The sequence below is a fragment of the Pempheris klunzingeri genome, chromosome 3 (assembly GCF_042242105.1).
Source record: "Pempheris klunzingeri isolate RE-2024b chromosome 3, fPemKlu1.hap1, whole genome shotgun sequence".
Taxonomy (NCBI): Eukaryota; Metazoa; Chordata; class Actinopteri; order Acropomatiformes; family Pempheridae; genus Pempheris; species Pempheris klunzingeri.
Window position 1 is genome coordinate 6,465,648 of NC_092014.1, and position 19,672 is coordinate 6,485,319.

The following is a 19,672-nucleotide window of genomic DNA, read 5'->3' on the forward strand; positions in this document are numbered from 1 at the left end:
TGTGTGTGTGTGTGTGTGTTGTACCTTTTTGATCTCATTGATAAAGGTGTCGATGAGATGTTTGACCTGCAGGGCCTTGGCTGAGAACAGGATCAGTTTCTCGTTGGTCAGATTGAACTCCAGCATGTTCTCAGAGGGGATGGTTACAAACAGGATGTCCGCATAGCTGAACAAATACAGTGCAAAAGTAATATTATTCAACAAAGAGACGCAGATACAGGATAAGCTCCAAACTTTAAGAATTCAAATACAATACTAACTACATGCTAAACGTACAAAAGTTGCGAGAAAAAATTAATTGTAATGAAAGAAAAGTCAGTGCTTATATAACTAATAACAGTCCATTGTTTTCATTTCATGATGATAATAGGCTTGTAAAGATGATATGAAATGACGGAGTGGCCTAAAAAACTGTTCCTTGACTGGTAAACTGGCTGATTTTATCTTCTCACAGATATAGCTGTAAAACTGTGTACATGTGTCAGCCGATAACTGACAAGATACAATAAAACAGAAATGCTCAACTCTCAAATATACCGTGGGTATTAGCCTCAAAAATCCATTATTGATCAGGCTAGACACACAAACCAACCTTCTCCTGAATAATCACAAAGCCAGGAGGGGAAAGTCAAGATAATAAGAAACTTTGGCGTATATGTGTGTGACTTACAACAAAAGCTAGTAAGAATTTAGAAACAAAGACAGAACAAACAGCACATACGTGTAGGGTCGAAGGACTCTGAAGTAGTCGGGAGCTGCAGCGCTGCTTTTTACGGTCTTCAACAGCTTAATGCCGCTGTGGGACACTGACAACACCTGCACACCTGTACCCACACTACCCTGTGTACACACACACAGAGAGGTTTAATAATAATGAAAATAACACACTGAGCAAATATTATCCTCTGAGGATTTACCACCCTCACCGATGCAGGGAACAGACGGGAGAAGTATATTTCCCAGGTTTCCCTGGCGGCTGTGACGATTATTTTCTTCACATGCTCGTCCACTGGATCCATATTCTGTTCAACCCTGTGTTTAGCTGTCATTTACACAAACAGACACATGAACTCATCAATGTCAAAGAGATGTGTGTGGATTAGAGCACACTGTCAAAAGAAGGTGTCTGCCGGAAGAACAGATAGACTACCGAATAGAGCTTTCATTTTCTGCCTTTCATCCCGGGTGATGCGAACACACGCCTCCGACAGAGTGTCGTTCACTATCTGCAAGAGAGAACGGAGGAGCCGAGGAAAGAGGAGAGGTAATGTTAGAAATAATTTAGTTTGGTCTGTCTATGACTTTTCTGTTGTCAGGTAGAAATATGGAGCACCACTGTGAGAGATAAAAAGGGCAAAAAAAGGTTTCAACTTCTCATAGAAAAATATGGTATAAAATATAATAATAGTACATGCTTCAATTTAAAAAATTAGTGCATGGACAAAATGAACAAAAATGCATTTATCTGTTGATATTACATCCATCCATATATCCATCCTGCATTAATTCAACCATCTCTTAAGTTACCTGTTTGAAAATGAGGTCCAGCACCAGAGGATTGTTGAAGCTGTCTTTGGGATAAAAAACCTGTAAAAGAAAGAAAATACTCACAGTAGAACAGAATACAAACCTTTTGACAGTGGATCATGGTGTGTTTCTGTGTTTGTGTATTTGTGCATGTACACACCTCCTTCCTGAGGTACAGTCTCCAGGGAACATTGGTGTAGGTGTAGTGCTCCTCATTAGTGCTCTGATGAAGTTGTGTCTGGATGGTCTCTGTTTCTACAGGAAGCTCTCGAGAAACTGCACAGAACAGGACACATTACATTTTAGTGTCACTTTTATCACGCATCCTAATTTTGGCATTATATTTTGGCTGCCTTTCACTGCTTTGCTCCACTGTTACTGAAGAGAATGGAGGAGAATGTTATTGTCCTGACATTGTTGTACTCTTAGTTATAGAAATCCAAACGTTCAGAGGTCACGTCCCCTGAGGATGACAGGACAGATATTCTATCAGTTGGGTCATGTTGGGTTGCCACCTGCTTGTTGTGAGAGTCAGAGTGTTGCTGTTTAACTTCCCTCTGGTTCTCCTGGCTTTGTCTGGAACATGCTAATTGTTAGCAAATAGCCTTGATATTTTTGCCACCTGAGATTTCATGTGAGTAAGAAATTGATGTCAGTATCAAGGCAGAATTTAAGCTGAATGATGTGAGATGTGAGCCAACCTATCAGAGCAATGAAGGTGATCAGTCTCTAGGGGTTTTGCTCTCATGTACATCTAGCGTGGGGGAGGCTAATTGTGTGGAAAGCTGACAGTCTGCAGATTTTCATTCCAATGAATGAAATAATATACTTTGAGCGAGTGTGAGTACCTGGAGGAGGTATGGGGAGAGGACGATCAGGTGCTCTTGTCTTCGTGGCCTTGGGTTTTAATCCTGCCTCTTTCAGTGCGGACGCAGATGGTGAAGAGGCAGCAGGACGTTTGGGCTGGACAGAAAAGAAAACTTTCACCTACATGACTGATTTCTGGTATTACGTAACATGCATGTCTATATTATTGTACACACTACTTGTGTTTTGACGTTGTATTCGAGCATTTTTCAGGCATATGTGTGTGTGTGTGTACCTGTGGAGCAGGAGGGTTGTCCATCTGGGGTTTGAGGATCTGTAAAGCTTCATCCCGAGGGGTTTGCTTCATCTTAAACTTCCCCTCTGGTCTCCTAAACACATCCACACAGTGTCAACATCACACATTACACTTTGCAGGATTTGCAGTGTACTGTATAATCTGTGTGTGTGCTTATTGTGTGTAAACACAGTCAGCCTGGTGCTGTGTGCTCACTGCGAGCAATAACATCTCTGTCAGTATCTGTTGGTGGTTTGTTGCAGCCGGGGCTTTACAGTATGCACAGTTAATTCTGTGACTGAAGATAGAATCAACTGCTGTGCTGTATTTACAAGTGAAAATGAGTTTAAAACTGGGATTTCTGTGCTTGTTCCTCAACCCTCATCAGTCAGTCTGTGTGTTTGTGTGTGTGTGTTTGCAAAACCTCACCTCTTGCCAGGTGGCAGCAGGTCTGGTGGCGGAGGTGGGGAGTTGTACCTTTTGATGATTTCTTTAAGAATAATATAGACCATGTAAGAATTATGTACAAATGATGTTTTCTTTCAATGTTTTAAATCCAAATACCAACCAATAAGTCTGTTACAAACCATGAAATAAATAATGACTTGATAAATAATAACATCGACTACACGATCATCATTCAGTCATATTGTCTGAACCAGTTTAATGAAACATGACAACATTTTCCAGCTTTTAAATTCAGGCACCTTGGATATCTTGGCTGGGGACGATGTGATCTGTAGACTGAGGTGAGTACTTCACCACCTCTCCAGCAGGGGGCGGAGGAGATGTCACCACTGGGGCTGGGAGACACAACAAACAAGAAAAATAAACACATCTAATAATGCATTTTGCTCTCTTGAGTAAAACTCTTGTAATAAGATTTTTAGTTAAAGGGACTGAAAGTTTTTTTTCTATCTCCCTTGCTTGCTCACACCCTCATGTTTTCTTTCTCTCTCTCTCTTACCAAACTTCCTGACTGGTTTGTCCTTGTTTATCGGGATGCCAGGAGCCTTCCTCCGAGGGACGCTGTCCTTATCTGACTGGACCTGAAAAAGGCACAGAGAGGACGGAGAGTTTGTGCTCAAGGCTTTGCAGACACTTTGTCTCTTGTGATTTTGTTGGAGTCAGGATAATGTCTGAGCAAAACAAGGGGAAGAAAAAGGACACTGTGCTGTACTGTATGAATTCAGCACATTTCTGTTATAATAAATAGCAGAAAAGGGGAAACAAAATCGGTGGAAGTAAATCTGAAAGTCAACACGAGACATGCAGGGATTGTTGTGGTGCTTTGAATGTTCAGGAAAGTTCAGTGGACAAATTAATTTCATGTTACACTGAATAGCTCATTTTTGTCAAAAGTGGAATCATTAAAATGGTTTAACTCAAATCCTTTCAGTAAACCTGTGTCACTGTCTTAAGAAATCTGTGCTGTGCATCGAAACATCACAATATCATGTGGTGATGAAGTATGAATTATTAGGATAAGATAAGACAGAACTTTTTGTCTCGAGGGAAATTATTGTGCAGCAGCTGAAGTAAGAAGTAGGAAAGAGTGCATAACTTACATAGATAAAGCAGAATAAAAGCAATAATATGACCAGACCTCTATCACTGTAGACACAAGATATTAGAACAAAATCAAAGACTCTGTAACAGCCTTAAGAACATCTACATCACTCCTTTTGTCTGGTTATGCATTTGTCATTTGGTTTTATTTGGCTGTTTGCTTTGTTTTTTTACTCAGGTCTTTCTAGCAAAGGAGATCTCAATGAGACTACCTGATCAAATAAAGATTATACATATTTCTATTTCACTTTCAAGCACACTTGGTTTCCCCTGAGTGATAGAAATGAGTGTGTTTCTTTTCTTATCTAGGATTTTCTTTGGATGCACTTCTGTGGGACTTTTTTGCTCGATCAGCCTTTGGTCGTCATTCTGTCTACACCGCTCTTATTTTCATTGCAAATAAACCACTCGCACTTCCCATAAAAGGACTCTGCATCTCATTTTTCTGCACATAATTTTTGCCTGCCAAAGCATTTGCTTGTTGTAACACCTTTCATGAATTAAAAAGTAGTGAATCATTATGCAAATGTCATTTTGGACTATTACCTCACATCTTAGAGTTACTGACCTGTGCGGCAGTGTTATCTTTAGACTGTGTTGGCTCAGTTTTGTTAGTTTTGGTGGAGCCCGGCTGAGGGTTGTGCTTGTTGGCCTTAGGCTGAGGGTGAGCTGCAGGCTGAGCAGTGGAAGGATAGGGGCTGGATGTGATGTTAGCTGCAGCGTAGGGACTGGGACTGAAGTTAGCGTAGGGGCTGGGTGGGATGTTAGCGTATGGACTTGGGGGTATGACAGCATAGGGGCTGGTGAGGGCGTACGGGCTGGGAGGGTGCTGGAGCAGAGGGCTCATGGGAGGGCTCGTGATCGGGGAGGTCGGGGGGCTTGTAACTGGGCTGCTGACTATGGCCATGGCCTGCATGGTCATCTGCTGGGCCTGAGACACAAAAAGATGGCACATTAATTCAAACAGAGGAGCACTGGAACAAATAACCAGACACAGATCCAGACGGAGGGTTTACCATGATGATGGCCTGCTGGTTCACGATCGCCTGCTGCTGCTGAGCCAAAACAGCCTGATGGGCATCTGGAGGAGAGAAGAGGAGGAACACAGTAAACAGGGTGGAGGGATGAAAATTATGTTGGATGAGCTGTTTTCCCTCATATTTCTCTTCACACTTGATACGAACCAGGTGTTACAGGTGCCACCGCAGCAACAGGAGGCGACATCACGCCTCCCACAGGAAGGACTCTCACAGCTGTGGACACACAAACACAAACACACATCAAATTTCTGTCAAATTTTAAGTGTGTTTGTTTATTACACTTGCTAATGATGTATGGAGATATTGAGGTTCTTCCAGTGTCTGAGTCTGTGTCTCTCGCTCTGTCCATTATTATATAGTGAACTATATCTACTGTCCACTATCTCATTGTGACACTACACCTGTCAGTGATGACAAGATGACATGGTTTACTGTACTCACTAAAGAGTAAACGATCAATTGCTTATCAGACAGAAAACAGTGAATGAATGAACAAGGGAGTGATTCCAGACAGAGGTATGTTTTGACTGACCCCCAGGTGGAGGCGGGGGGCCGGTTGACTGTTCTTGCTCTTGCCACCCCCCTCCAACACCTCCAGCCCCTTTCATCCTGCTGGACAGTCCCGCGGCCGATTCTACTTCCTGTGAGGACAGACAGACTTGCTGTAAACTGAACATCAGATTACAGTATCAATGCACGAGAAAATACAAAGGCAGCTAAAGAAATACACAACCAAGGATTGAGAGCTGGCAAATGCCATATTTCTAATCTTGTTTATTTCATCTTTGCTCGGACAGTTCCTGATTTAAGTCAAAATTCAGATAATTTTAGACTTTATTTTGTAATTGTTCTTTTTTTGTTAAATGACAAAGGGGATTTGTAGAAAACATATGTATCTGATTTAAATTAAGGTATCAAAATGTATTGTTTGGTATCAGTAATGACACTCAGGTATTATAGTTTAAAGAAGTTTCAATGGATGTTTTGTTACACTTCAGCATTTCTTTTGTAATGACTCCGGTTCACCATTGGGATTCGTTGTAACTGGTGGGGGTTCAAGCTGATGGTGACAGCTGTCCTCTGTTTCACCTTTTAAGGCAACAAGTGAAGCATTTGACACTAAAAGATAGATTTTCAGAGGAGTACTCCTTTAATTGCTGGTTTTGTGCATTTGTGAGTGTGTGTATCAACGACAGGGCCAGAGAGACACCCAGAAAGATAAATGAAAACTCTGTAATCAGAGCACATTTTGACTGTCACATTGGAGGACTCCCCCTCTTATGTGAGCAGTCGTTCCATCAGAAATCAGCCACTGACCCATAAATCCACAGGAGTGTGTGTGTGTGTTTGTAGGCCATGTCTCATTAAATAGTAAGCCCTTCATTTGCCAGAGTGTCAGTTCCTCGTAAGCAGATCCCTGCGTTGCCCGGGTGGGAAATCACCGTGGCGATCTGGTGGCTGTGACAGTTACAGTAACTGGGTAACGTAATAGGTTGCTGGGCGGGAGAGGTCTGTAGAACACATCTGATACATGCTAATTCCTGTCAGCCACATCCGATAGCACGGCTAACATTCACCACATCGCCGTCCCAGCTGGAGACTGATAGATCCAACATGGCCAGCGTTCAATGCACCATTGCCCTAACTAAATACAAACGGATTTAAGTAAATCAGCAATAATCAGATATCACTACAACTATTTTAATTTTCATGACATTGGTGAAGTGTAACATTTGTGGTGGAGGTGATGCCTCATAAATGAGCTGACACAGGTGTTCTGTTGCTGCCTGAACTGAGCAAAGAGCAGTGATCTAAGTATTAGCAAGTCAGACAGCGCTAACGTCAGACACTAGATCTCTGCCAGCTGGCACATATACAACAAGGAACCTACTGTATTAAAGAGAAACTGCCATATACTGTATACAGCTTGTGTCTATCTATGTAACAAACCAGGCTTGGTCCGAATCATTTAACAAAAAATATGTGATCAGACACTTTTACTGCATATTCTTGTGTACTGTGGCCTGAGATGAACACAGAGTCTCTGGATTAATTATGGGAAATAATGGCTGCAAACTATCCATGCATCCATGCATCCATGCATCCATCCATCCATGCATCCATCCATCCATCCATCCATCCATGCATCCATGCATCCATGCATCCATCCATCCACTCAGAAAGGCTCCAGGTTAAAACTGCAAACCAGCCGGCAGATTCCCACCACTATGTATTTGCAATCTATAACAAGTAATATTTCATTTGAGGCTACAGCTCTGAAGGACAAACATTTCTTATTTTAAGATCTGGGACCTGTACTTGGACTACGTGGACACTGTTCCAAAGAATTTTCTGGCAGAAGAATTAGCTTGAAAAAAGAAACAGATCTGTAGAAAGCACTGTACTGTTTCTAGGTTTAGAGACTGTTATTCAGTGTATTAATGACAAGAAGCTCCTTCCCTTCCTTAAATTTTTCTATTACTGTATTATTAGTATTTGTGCTTGTTTTGCTTGTGTGTTTTTTTCTTCTTCTTTTGAATTCATGTATCTACCTCCCTCCCACTGTTTTGTCAAAAAAGTTCAATAAAAATGTAAATTTAAATGAAAAGAAATGTAACCAGGCAGTGTGCTCATTAAAATGTAAGGCTTCCCGCATTTTAACAAGTACACTTATTAAGATGTAGGTTCCTCACAATGCAAATAAAAACAAAATAGAGCTTTACATGGCCTTCACAGTAACTGAAAGTAAATGGCTGACAGAGGAATACCCTCTCAGGTGGTCAAGTGTGTCTGTGTGAGTGAATTATGTAACTTACTCCAGTTCCGTCAGACAGTACAGGGTCAAACAGGCTGTCGAGATAACGATCCATCCCTCGCTGAGGCTCCAAGTCTGTGAGTAGAGACGAGAGGAGCGGAGAATGCTTCATGGCTGCTGCAGTCAAAATCAATGTGTGTGAGCTTTAACATGTTTGCTTAAATGTGTACCTTGTCCATCAGAGCCAGGTATGCCCGAAGATATGACATCAGTCATGTCAAACCCACCGCTTAACAGGCTTCTGTAAAACAATAAGAAAAACACAGTTCAGATACCTGCAGTGTCTCCATCAGTGTGTAAAGCTAGCAATGTTAGAAGAAAAACTCAAAACCTAAAAGTAAAAAAGTATAACCAGCAAAATGCTCTTAAAGTAACAAAAGTAAAGGTACTTGAGCCCTTGTGACTGATAAATGATCATAGCTTATATCATGAAGTTGATAATGTTAATGCATTAAGTATCATTTAACAGTTGTAGTTAGTTGACATGGAGCTGCTTTGAGCTACTACTTTATATAGTTGTATATAAAGTTTATATAGTTTCGTCCAGAGGTTCCAAATTTAGGGGCCAGGTCCCCTCTAAAGGGTCACAAGGTAAATCTGCTAGGTTGTGAGATGATTGGTGGGTTAGGAAGGAGGAAAATGAAAGTTCTGAACAAATTTGATTTAATTTTTTGGAATTTCACTTGATCATTGAATCATTTTTCCTTTTTGGGCATCAAACTGTTATTTCAGTGAAACAATCTATGAGGTTTACAGGTGGAAAGTCTCCTTAGAGGAACAACAACAACTCATAGACATCTGGCAAATGACAAGGGCCCCAAATAGATTGTCATATGTTTTTTTAATCTTAATCTGAAAAGTAACTACAGCTGTAGTGGAGTCAAAAATAGGATATTTCCCTCTGAAATGTAGTGCAGTAGAATATTTAAGAAGTACAAGTACCTCAAAATTGTGTATGTGTGTGTGTGTGTGACAGTGTGTGTCTCACATGCTGGCATTAGGCCGCACTCTGGCTGGTTCCTGTGCAGAAATGATGAAGTAGCTGGTGTGTTTGGGGAAGTCAGCAGGAAGCTCCAAGTCCGACATTAGATCCAGAACATAGTCTGAGCCCTCCAGCTCTACCCACTGAGCTGGCTCCTTCAGGAGCACAGACCAGCCTCGACGGCCCTCCACCACACCCCTACACACACACACACACACACACACACACACACACACACACACACACACACACACAAACAGAGACACAGACACAGACAGACAGACACACACACATATATATATAGTGATACTCAAAAACAGCACAAATAGCATGTTCATGTTCCACAGTTCCATTGAAATATTTCTGATACCTCTTGACTTCTTCTTTAGTCTCCTTTCTTGTAACTGAATCCATATACAATATTTAGTGCTTATGTTTTACGGTAAGATGATACCTGTGTTGTAAGATGTCTTTGGCCATTTCCTCTCCTGTCGTCCAGGAGTATAAAGGACACAGGAAGGACACACCTGAAGGAGAAAAAATATACTGTAGGTATGAAAATAGCTTCTGACATACAGTAATTACTGAACAAAAGCTACAATTTTGAAATGATGTCTGGTGTTTTTTTTCATTCTGTAATACACTAAGCGCCATTTCAATCAGGTTATGAAATAATTCCTCAGCGGCATTACTATAGCAAAGTTAGTAGTAAACTCCCTTGTCTGTCTATGAAGATTTACACAGACACCAGCATCAACAAACACACACAAACACAGCCAGTGAACCAGAGCGAGTATCAGGTGTTGTCTAATCCTCAGTAGACTTGCCAAAAGGCCAGAGGACAGATTAGCTGGATGAGAGGAGGAAATGAGAGAGAGACAGATAGCTCTTTCGTGCTGAATAGTGCACACATTGACTGGGCTCAGGTGAAAAAAACAGAGGGGTGAGGTTGGGTCAGTGAGATTCTTCTCAAAAGGGAAAAAAAGGAGTCAAAACAAATAGAATTACATAACATACGACTTTGGCGCTGACACATACACACATATATATATAGTTACACACAATTAAGTAAAGTTTTACAATGATCAGTACATTTACATCCTTGTTTTGTTTTATTTTATCCATTTATTTTTATTTTTCATTTTTATTTCTAAACTAGGAGAGTGATCTAGACTTGAGACGCTCAATAACCTATTCATCTGCCAGTGAAGTATTTTCTCTATGTGGTGTGTCTAACATCTTAGTTATTTATTTTCTATTAATCTGAATTCTCTTTGTGAGTCTTTTTGTGAGTGCTATTACTCAGTCTACTGCTCAGTCATATAATTGTGTAACTTTGTGTTTTATGTGTCCTGTTTCTCAGCTCTTACGCTGCTTTATGATGTATCTGATGTATTGTTTTATACTATTCCATAAGAAAAGTGATAAAAACAACCCTCTTTGGCCACTCAACTCCATGTTTTATGCGTGTGTCCGTGTGTTCTCACCATCAAAGCAGTGTATGTGCAAAACAGTGTGAGCTCGCTTGCGATTAGCGGTCCACTCCAGTAGACAGGGTGGGTACGTCCGGACATACTCTGGCCCGACATTCAGCCGATGCAGAGCTTGAAGCAGACGGTGCTGACACACACAGTCGTAGCCCTCCGGCCCATAGTCAGACACAAATCTACAACAACAAGCACAAAGGGGGATCAAGTTGTGCACAACGACAACTGAAATCATGTTCAAAGATCACAGGCATGAACAGAAAATCAGGTAATAAATATACTTTTATATTATTCAATTAAATACAGAGACTCTGTCATTGTTCTTTATTGCATAGCCATTTCCATCGTCACTCATATAAACATATTTCACTGTTTGACTGTGTTTCTTACTTCAGTAAGTACTTGGCCAGCCTTTGAGAGGGCAAGAAGGCAGACAGACATGACGAGAGCAGGAGCCAACCACGCTCTGAATTCAACATGTTAGGATTCCTCCACACCTGATGGACGAGAGGAGAAAATGAAAGAGATAATGTGCAAAAACAGTGAAAGATGCTGTCTTGTTTGGCCTTTCATTTCTAACCCCCTCTAAAAAATGAGCTGGGCCTTACCTGATTGGCTACCTGAGCCAGGATCTCATCTCGGAGGCTGGGATTGGCAAGTCCTCTCTGGATGATGTAGTTCCCAAACAGATTCTCCTGAGCCCCATTCAAGTTAGGATCACCCATAAATCGTAGTATCTATTAAAATCAATCAATTAAGATCAAATCACATATTGTCACTTCACGAGTCAAATTATACCTATATACCTATATCAGTTTCACATTTAGACTCAAGGCACATTTAGAGGTTTTAACCTATGCAACATGGGAATGGAAAGTTCAATAGGCAAAAAAAAGTTTACACACAGGTGGTTTTAGTAAATGTTTGTAGACAGACAAACTATTGTAAATAGCTAAAAAATGAAGTCTGTTAAATCAGTTTAAACTACAGGACATTTTTCTCTGTCTGAAACTGATTTCCTGATATTACGCTGTCCTGGATTAGGTCCTGGATGATATAGTTTACCAGCGACATAAAAGCAACATGTACCAGAATGAAAATGTTCAGAGCTCCTTGCTTTAGCTCCTCATCCATTCGAATCAGGGAACTCTCCAGCGGGGCCGTGAGCATCCCAAACAATGGCTCCTACAACACCACACACACACACACACACACACACGCACACATACACAGCCACTGTTTACGTAGTTATATGGATGCAGCACTGCAGCAACACAGTGCTGGGTCTATTAAGCTGACCAAGGTTAATAATGTTTTATTCATGTCACACAGATACAGTGTTTTCTTGTGTGTGCATGTGTGTGTTTACCCTAAATATGGCCCTGATGTAATGTGTCATGAGGTAGTTGTTGATATCCAGGGGCAGGGTTAGCTGGGGGTCAACCTGAACCTTTGGGGCCTGAACCACTGCGAGGCAGTCAGAATGCAGCTCTTCACCACCTGTACACACACACACACACACACACACACACACAAACACACATGCCATGTGTCACCACAGAAATATGACAGTAAATATTGCTGAGCCCACCTGCAAACATGGTGGAAAACATCGGTTGAGAGAAGTGCATTTATAACACTGAATGACTGCAGATCAGTGTGTTGGACATCTGTGAGTGTGTGTATGTGTGTGTGTGTGTGTGTGTGTGTGTGCGTGCGTGTGCGTGCGAGTGCATGTGCACACCTGAGGCTGCCTGTAGCAAGGCTGCCAGCTCAGCGGGGATAGGCAGTGTTGTCACATTCACCACTTCTCTATTGATGCGATCCTACAGACATTGCAAACACAGACATTCACATTTAAATTACACATTAGTGCCGCATCTTCATTTTTTTTCTCAAAATGTGCTTCCCTCTCAGACACTCTTACTTCATTTCATCCTTCACTCACCTCCTCTGCCTTCCTTGCAGGCTCCACCACTGTCTGACAGAAAGACAACAGTATCACACTTCACACATTTGTTTGTTTTTTTAATACATTTTTCAAACACAAATACTGCAGATGTCCCCACACAGAGACACAAACACGGCGTGCATACCCTCATGTAACGCTGGCGGTTGACGATGAGCAGCACGGCTGAGCGGAACCTAATGAGGTACTTCCTCCTTCGAGCAAACTTTTTTCTGTTTAGGAAAAGTGTTAACCATGGAAAATGGATTATTCACACTGATACAGGCAAAAGTAAGAAAAACAAGCTTAAGGAATGGGCTGCAAGTCTGTAACAATTTCCGCACATAAGCATTTGGTAATATAAAAACTGAACATTCCCCACAAACTGTAATAACTGTACCTGTTTGACCTAGTGTTTATTGCTGTTTTAGGGTCCTCATTAAGTTAGTAGGTGAATTTTTACCCATTCAAATACAACTAACAAACTAATTTTGCATCACGTCTAAGTGTTTTGTCAGACGTGAGAAATCTATCACCTTAGATGGATGCGCATGGCCTGAATCCTCTGGCCTCTTCTCCTCACATCAAGTGCAAAAGAAGGAGGTTGTCTGTGATAAGCTTTGACCCATTTGGCTCTGTGAAACTAAACACTATAGACTAAATTGCCAAGGACAGGAAACTCCAGACTAAAGCAGGACAGTGTGTGGCCCAATGAGTCAAAAAAGTAAAATCTACTTTTTCCATTTTTTTCTTTATTTCTTAAAATTAATCTGAAAAAAAATGTAATTTCCAGTTTGTAAGCATGTAAACATTGTCAAATAAAACAAACTGATAAGAAAAATCCTGTTTAAAACTCTGTGCATGGGTGGGTTAAATAAGGTTCTTTTGTTCTGTGTTGTGTTTTTACTCTCTCCCTACTGTGCATAGACAGGATTATCTTTCTTTCTTTGAGTTGACTATGTTTTTGACAAACTTCCTGTCATCACTTTATATCTGTACCATACATTTGTGGAAAAATTCAATAAAAATATCTTTGAGAAAAAAAAAAAAAACTCTGTGCAGTGTGTATGATGTAGAGGCACCCCTGTATTTAATTTGGCTTCATTTAAAGGGGTCATTAAACTTAAGTATCCAAGCTGGTCATCTCAGGTGAATGTTACCTGGCAAGGTAGCCTCTAGAGCGAGCTTCTAACAGGGTCACACGCCGCCGGAGCTTGACAAAGTTCCTTCTGATAAAACAGTTACGTGTGCATCTCTGCAGCGTACTGGCAGCGAGGTTCAGCACACGGTCTCGCTTTCCCTCCAACATCTGATACAGCTCCTCCTTCAGGAAAATCTAACGCACACAAACGTACATGTAAATGAAAGAGTATTTATTTCTTATGTGTGACCCAGTTGGCCTTATTTTGTACAAGTGAATGCCACTGAGAGGGCTCACCTTGCTGACTCCCAGCTGATACGAGTCTTTCTTGACTGGACCCAGTTGGTGGAGCATCATGATACAGTTTTCTCCGTCGGCAGGTGGAAGATCCCTCAGGCAGAGCAGGGCTTTGTACCTGTGTGGCCGTACAGTACATGCAAACACAAATTTAAAACGACAATCCAACATGAATTCTGAAGTCCATGTGAACAAGGATCTGAGTGAGAGTTAGAAAGCCTTGGGTTACTATTGGCTATAAAGCTGAGAGACCTTGTGTGATTTTAATTGGGGTTCTGGGTGTTTTGGAAGTTAAGTGTTTGTTTGTGTTTAGTAGCTCTAGTGTGAATATAATTGACTGGGAAAGACTCAGAGTACTTTGGCAGGCAACGGTCAGAGGTGCTGTGAGATCAATTGGTTTCAACTGCTTTCCTACTGCAGGAGCTGGCAAGTGCCAAATGGCTATTTGAGCTCACAGAAATTGGTGTGTGAATTGAACTCTCGCCAGAAAAATAAAACTCAAGCAGTTTTGACAAGCTAAAAGCAGTGAGTGGTGAGAGGAGCAGGAACAATTCTTTTTTGGACAGAAGCCTTAACAGGATACAGAGACAGTCTATACTATATTAATGTTTACATGGTTCAATTAGAGCTTACATTTCTGTTCAAATACGTGAATTGTTAAGTAACCAACCTGGATAGGAAGCTGTAAAAGTCCAATCTGAATGGATAGCCCTCCTTCCTGATGTGGATGGTCTCCATGATACCAGAGTAATGCAGCTGAATGTTGACCAACTCCATGTCAAACACTCCAGGCTCCTACACATAGAAGTACATCCACATAAACATGAGCTGTATATAATATGTCAATTCAAATGCAAAAAAACCCCACTGCAACCCTGCACACATTATCCAACTTGCAAATATACCTTATGATGGTTTGGCTTGATGCATCGCACAAAATAAGGATTACACCTGTCACAGATAGATGAGAACGAATGGATGATATGATAAAAGCTTAGTACATTAGTCGTGTGTAAGGAAGTCAACTTTACAACTGAGAAGAAACTAAGAAAAAACAATTATATTCTTTACTTTCCTGCCTCTTCTGTTTTTATCTAGAAGAGGCATTTATTATCTCAAGTTAAGCAGATAAAATTAATCTTCCAGAGATTAATGGCTCAAACAAACACTGACATTGAAGGTTTATAAGGTTGCCAGAACTGATCTAATGACTTTAGTCTAATGGTACACCAAGGCCCAACAAATGGTTCAGAACTCATTGTCTTTTTAGACTTGAGGACATAATGTGTCTCTCTTTCTTTCACTCATTCCTCAGTCCCCAAATCAGACACACACTCCGTGTCCTGCAGCATCTCACAGTAAATTTTGGACACTTACAGAGTGACTCATTATTTTGCATCACCACTGACAGGAGCAATGTCACGTAACTGTAGTTTAAATGTCTGCCTTCTCAGCACACAGTTAATGTGGGAATGTATGAGGGCACTACATAATGCGTACATTTAACACTTACAATTTGGACATTCAAATGAGATTCAGGAAGGCAAAATATTAATAGTATTAAGCAGCAAATTAATTTTGAAAACAACTTTTTAACTGATGCTATGAAGGTGTGCTAAAAAGTTACCAAATACTTCTAAAGGTCAAAGGAGAGTTGGTTAACTCAAACCTTTGCATCTTCTCCAGCAGCTCCTGCAGGCTGCTTTGGAACTTTGCGCTGACCGTGTTGGCCTGATGACGCCGAGCTGCGCTGCTGCGCCGCCCGTTAGACCGCTGCTGAGACACAGACTCAGAGTGCTTTAAGAAGAGGCTCGATACCATCTGCACACACACACAGACACACACACACACAAATACAACACAACACAGGGCACAAAGGACACAGGACAAAGATTTAAGTCAAAGCAATCAATCCTGCGTAATCTGCCATATAAGAGGTGGATAGTATTTGTAGTAGGAATGGGTACTGAATACATAATGATTTTAAAACAGCACAATGAACAATTTCTAAATAGGTACTTGTATATTTCTTAACAGAAAAGCTAAAATCACAAGTTAAAACACACAATTGTATTGTGCCACACAACCACAATACAAGCTCATGATATTTAAATGTGTTATTTGGTGAATAAAGAGTAGGGGATAATGCAAATGTACAAACAGTACAAGAGAGTAAGTCAAGAAAAAAATGTATTTGCACATCTCACTCTGTTCTTGCTCTGGATGAAGAGGTCTAAAACATCCTGGCGGACCATGTCGAAGTTCTTATCCAAGAATTTGTGCACCTGCACCACAACTTGTGTTATTGGATTCAACATTGGACAAACAAAATTATAACTGCACAGTATCAATGGAATTTAATCTTGAAAACAAATACTTATTTAAGGGAATGTCATGTAAAGAAAATAAGATGGGTCTGAGAATCAATCGGAACAAAAGATGGAAACATCAGAGGTGGATTGGCTCTGAGAAATTGGATTCTTTGTGTGCAACATAACGAATGTTTACAAATTCGAGGCAATGGAAACAATTTGGTTGGAGGATAAAAAACAATAAGCAATTTCTTACTTGACAGCAGGTCGAGACTGTGTGGGCACATGAATACTAATCATTCCCACTGAGTCTGTGTGAGAAGATTCACATATTTTGGGAGATATTGTGGGAGTTATAAGAACCAATCAGCACCTCTGGAAAATATAACTGACTGCAAAATGACAAACACTAGAAGTGACCTCCCAGACAGCAGATGAACATAGTAAGAGAAACATTTGTGACAGAAGAACCTAAGGTCATGGACATTAGGAGAGTAAGAAATGTATAACCAAAAATATTTTCGTTGTTGTTTCCAATAAAAAGTGACAAAAATATGTAGTTTATGAGAAAGAAAGAAAGAAAGAGGGGTACCTGGTATGTGACCTTCCCAGCGTAGTGTTTCAGGGTGAACTCTGGCAGTGGCATCTTTGGCCTGGCATACAGTGGGTCGTTTCCATGGTGATAGTGGCACTTCTGAAGGAAGGTGTGGTCTGTTGCCTAGCGATAATCAGAGACGGTTAATGGTTGGTGATCCATGGAAACTAAATCTCTACAGCACAAATACGTGTTGCCTCAGTCAGTTACTCCTGCGGCACCGTGTTCATATTTCACTCTGAGCATCAGAGACTCTTCATAACACGTTTACTTCAATATGAGCTCACTCAGCTTCTCGCATCAGGAGCCCCGGGACTAATGATAGCAGCATTGATCAGATCTGGCAACGACACGCCTCAGCCTTCTTTATGAGAAATCCAATGAGCAAGATCTTTTTTTAAATCAATTTCTTTTCAAAATTGAGGTATGAAATATTTGACTCGTGACTTATTGTCAGCTGTTGTCTTTTTCCCCACAAAACACCTAAATAATGTAAGATTTCAAAAGTTTCTTATAATCTAATGTAACTTCATTTCACAGCAACACGTCTCGATCCACTGGATCTTTCTGCATTTATAAAAAAATTAATAGTTTAGTTCAACAGGTGTGGGTGTACCTGAGGAAAACCGCACTGGTCATCCAGTATGCGCAGTATCCCATGAGGCTTAGCAGCGATGAGGTCAAGACAGGCCTGGTTGTGGCTGAAGGGCTGTTGCTGCCACACGATCTGTTCCCGCATGTACTCCTCCTACACACACAGCACAAGAGCTCACCAGACTGGTTTATATAAAACTTTTCTAACTCCACTGTTACCTGCTTTTACTTAAGGTGAAGTGTTGCCTTCTTCACCACAGTTTTTTTAATGAACTTGTTGGTTTACAAAAAAATGCAGTGAATTAGAGTCAGTAAAGTACAAAAAGGATTTTTCTAAGAATCTTTTTTACTCTACGTAACCACCATCTAAACTATTGTGTCTTTTCTTGGCTCTTACTTACAAACAAAAGTGATTTTGAATTTTAAAGCTCCAGACAAACAAGTGACACACTAAATAATATACAGTATTTCAATGTGCAGTTAGGACCTGTCTCATGATTATACCAAGTTATCTTATATGCTCTTTATTCATACTTTGACTTTCAAACTGAGAAAATCCAAATATGTGTATGAAAACATGAACTTGTATTTTCCCTGACCTGCTCCTCCTGGAAGATCACCCTGTTAAAGAAGAACTGCAAAGTTTCATTGGCGTAGTTGATGCACAGCTGTTCAAAACTGTTCACCTGTAGCTCCTGGAGGGTAGAGAGAGACAACAGGGAGTGGGGGAGTTATTACAGGTCAGCGCAGACCCATCAGCGCTGTACATTTCAGAACAAGATTAATTCTTTAGCTTCACCTCAAATCCATATATGTCCAATATGGAGATGGAGAGGGCTTCGTTGCGAGGGTAGACCCGTCCATTGATGCGCTCTGTCAGCCAACTAAACAGCAGCGAGTACAGGATCTTGGCAACGGCATCTCTATGAAAAACACACAATAAGGTTTCTATGGAAACAGAAAACCTGATTCCTATGGAAACAGAGGACATCTGAAAAATCTCTCCCCCATCCCTGTCATCCTTTGTCCTCACATGCCTCTACCAAAGATTGGAAGACAATATCAAAGACTTCACACACCCTCTCAGAAGTCTCCTGGTATGATTTTAGAGAGGGGGTAAAAAAAAAATGAGGACATTAAAAAGCCTCAAACTAGACTGTCAGACAGGCTTTTGTTTCAGGGTTTTCCAAGCAGAAGTAGATGTGTAGTATTTCATTTAACAAATACTATATTCTGACAATTCAGTCACTCACCTGGCATCCACAGCACTCTCCACTGTGAGAGGAGTGAAGATCTTCTCCCTGACTGTATCCTGGGGGTGTCAAACACATCTGTTATCTGACAACATCTCTTCAATTGTTATACTATCATTTCATCTATGGTATGTGTATGAAGGTGAGATTATTAATGCAAAGCATGTGCTGCTCACTGTCAGTTTGAAGGTGACAGATTTCTGCAGGCCTTCAGGTGAGACCTGCAGCAGCTCAGCTACCACCCTGATCTCCTGTGCGCTCACCACCGAAGCGACCTCCTGACCCTCAGCCTGCAGGGACACACACCAACACATAGGGAGGCAGACACATTCATTATTACCATCATCTATCAACATCATCATTATCACTCAGCCGTGAAACGTGAATGCATTTATGTGGCCTATTTGTGTGTGTGTGTGTGTGTGTGTGTGTGTGTGTGTGTGTGTGACAGGGAGACCTGGTGTGGCTGGAAATAAACGTTCCCCAGATGAAGGACAGAGGACAGCATTCTGTAGATGCTGTTTAGCTCCTCTGGAGTGAAACACAGGATGTCCATGGCACTCAGCAGGCGCTTGAAGTCCTCCCCATCGTCCTTCCCCTCTATGGTACAGTCCCCTCCCTGCACTCATATGCACACAAATCACACATACGTACACTGTTATCAACAACAACATACTTACCCTCAGCAGGTTTTAATCAGAACTAATTAAAAACCAACTTATTAGCAGCTGAAGGTCTTGTTTTTGCGAACCTCTAGGGGTTCAACTTCTCACCTTGACGCAGTGATATTCAAATATACAACAGGGTGTTTTCGGGACACTGTGGTTATTGCTGCAATAGAGCACACTTCTGACCACATGTTCAACCAGGGAAGGCAGTGAAACACTACTTTTCAGCCTGGTGTTACATTACTATACTAGAATCTGCAGAAAGACAGAAATCTTTGTGTTTCATCTCATGAAGTGGCACTAAGAAGTCTCTATATAAGAGAAACAGAGATGTTAATCACT

General features: G+C 41.0%; 1 protein-coding gene across 1 annotated transcript in view; it reads right to left on the reverse strand.

The window, feature by feature from the left end:
* The window catches only part of myo15ab (myosin XVAb), a 38,285-nt gene that overhangs the window by 8,892 nt on the left and 9,721 nt on the right, over nucleotides 1-19,672 (reverse strand). The window contains 40 exon segments of the mRNA XM_070828177.1: nucleotides 25-166; nucleotides 722-840; nucleotides 927-1,042; nucleotides 1,151-1,226; nucleotides 1,528-1,587; nucleotides 1,688-1,803; nucleotides 2,376-2,490; nucleotides 2,630-2,723; nucleotides 3,059-3,119; nucleotides 3,337-3,432; nucleotides 3,597-3,672; nucleotides 4,767-5,129; nucleotides 5,215-5,279; nucleotides 5,383-5,451; nucleotides 5,771-5,879; nucleotides 8,055-8,128; nucleotides 8,224-8,294; nucleotides 9,042-9,233; nucleotides 9,490-9,562; nucleotides 10,523-10,701; nucleotides 10,913-11,019; nucleotides 11,131-11,259; nucleotides 11,612-11,707; nucleotides 11,892-12,022; nucleotides 12,267-12,348; nucleotides 12,471-12,503; nucleotides 12,619-12,703; nucleotides 13,631-13,806; nucleotides 13,909-14,026; nucleotides 14,579-14,703; nucleotides 14,814-14,859; nucleotides 15,578-15,729; nucleotides 16,116-16,193; nucleotides 16,813-16,938; nucleotides 17,432-17,563; nucleotides 18,009-18,104; nucleotides 18,209-18,332; nucleotides 18,663-18,721; nucleotides 18,839-18,952; nucleotides 19,120-19,281. Of these exon segments, the coding sequence (XP_070684278.1) occupies nucleotides 25-166; nucleotides 722-840; nucleotides 927-1,042; nucleotides 1,151-1,226; nucleotides 1,528-1,587; nucleotides 1,688-1,803; nucleotides 2,376-2,490; nucleotides 2,630-2,723; nucleotides 3,059-3,119; nucleotides 3,337-3,432; nucleotides 3,597-3,672; nucleotides 4,767-5,129; nucleotides 5,215-5,279; nucleotides 5,383-5,451; nucleotides 5,771-5,879; nucleotides 8,055-8,128; nucleotides 8,224-8,294; nucleotides 9,042-9,233; nucleotides 9,490-9,562; nucleotides 10,523-10,701; nucleotides 10,913-11,019; nucleotides 11,131-11,259; nucleotides 11,612-11,707; nucleotides 11,892-12,022; nucleotides 12,267-12,348; nucleotides 12,471-12,503; nucleotides 12,619-12,703; nucleotides 13,631-13,806; nucleotides 13,909-14,026; nucleotides 14,579-14,703; nucleotides 14,814-14,859; nucleotides 15,578-15,729; nucleotides 16,116-16,193; nucleotides 16,813-16,938; nucleotides 17,432-17,563; nucleotides 18,009-18,104; nucleotides 18,209-18,332; nucleotides 18,663-18,721; nucleotides 18,839-18,952; nucleotides 19,120-19,281 (4,437 nt within the window).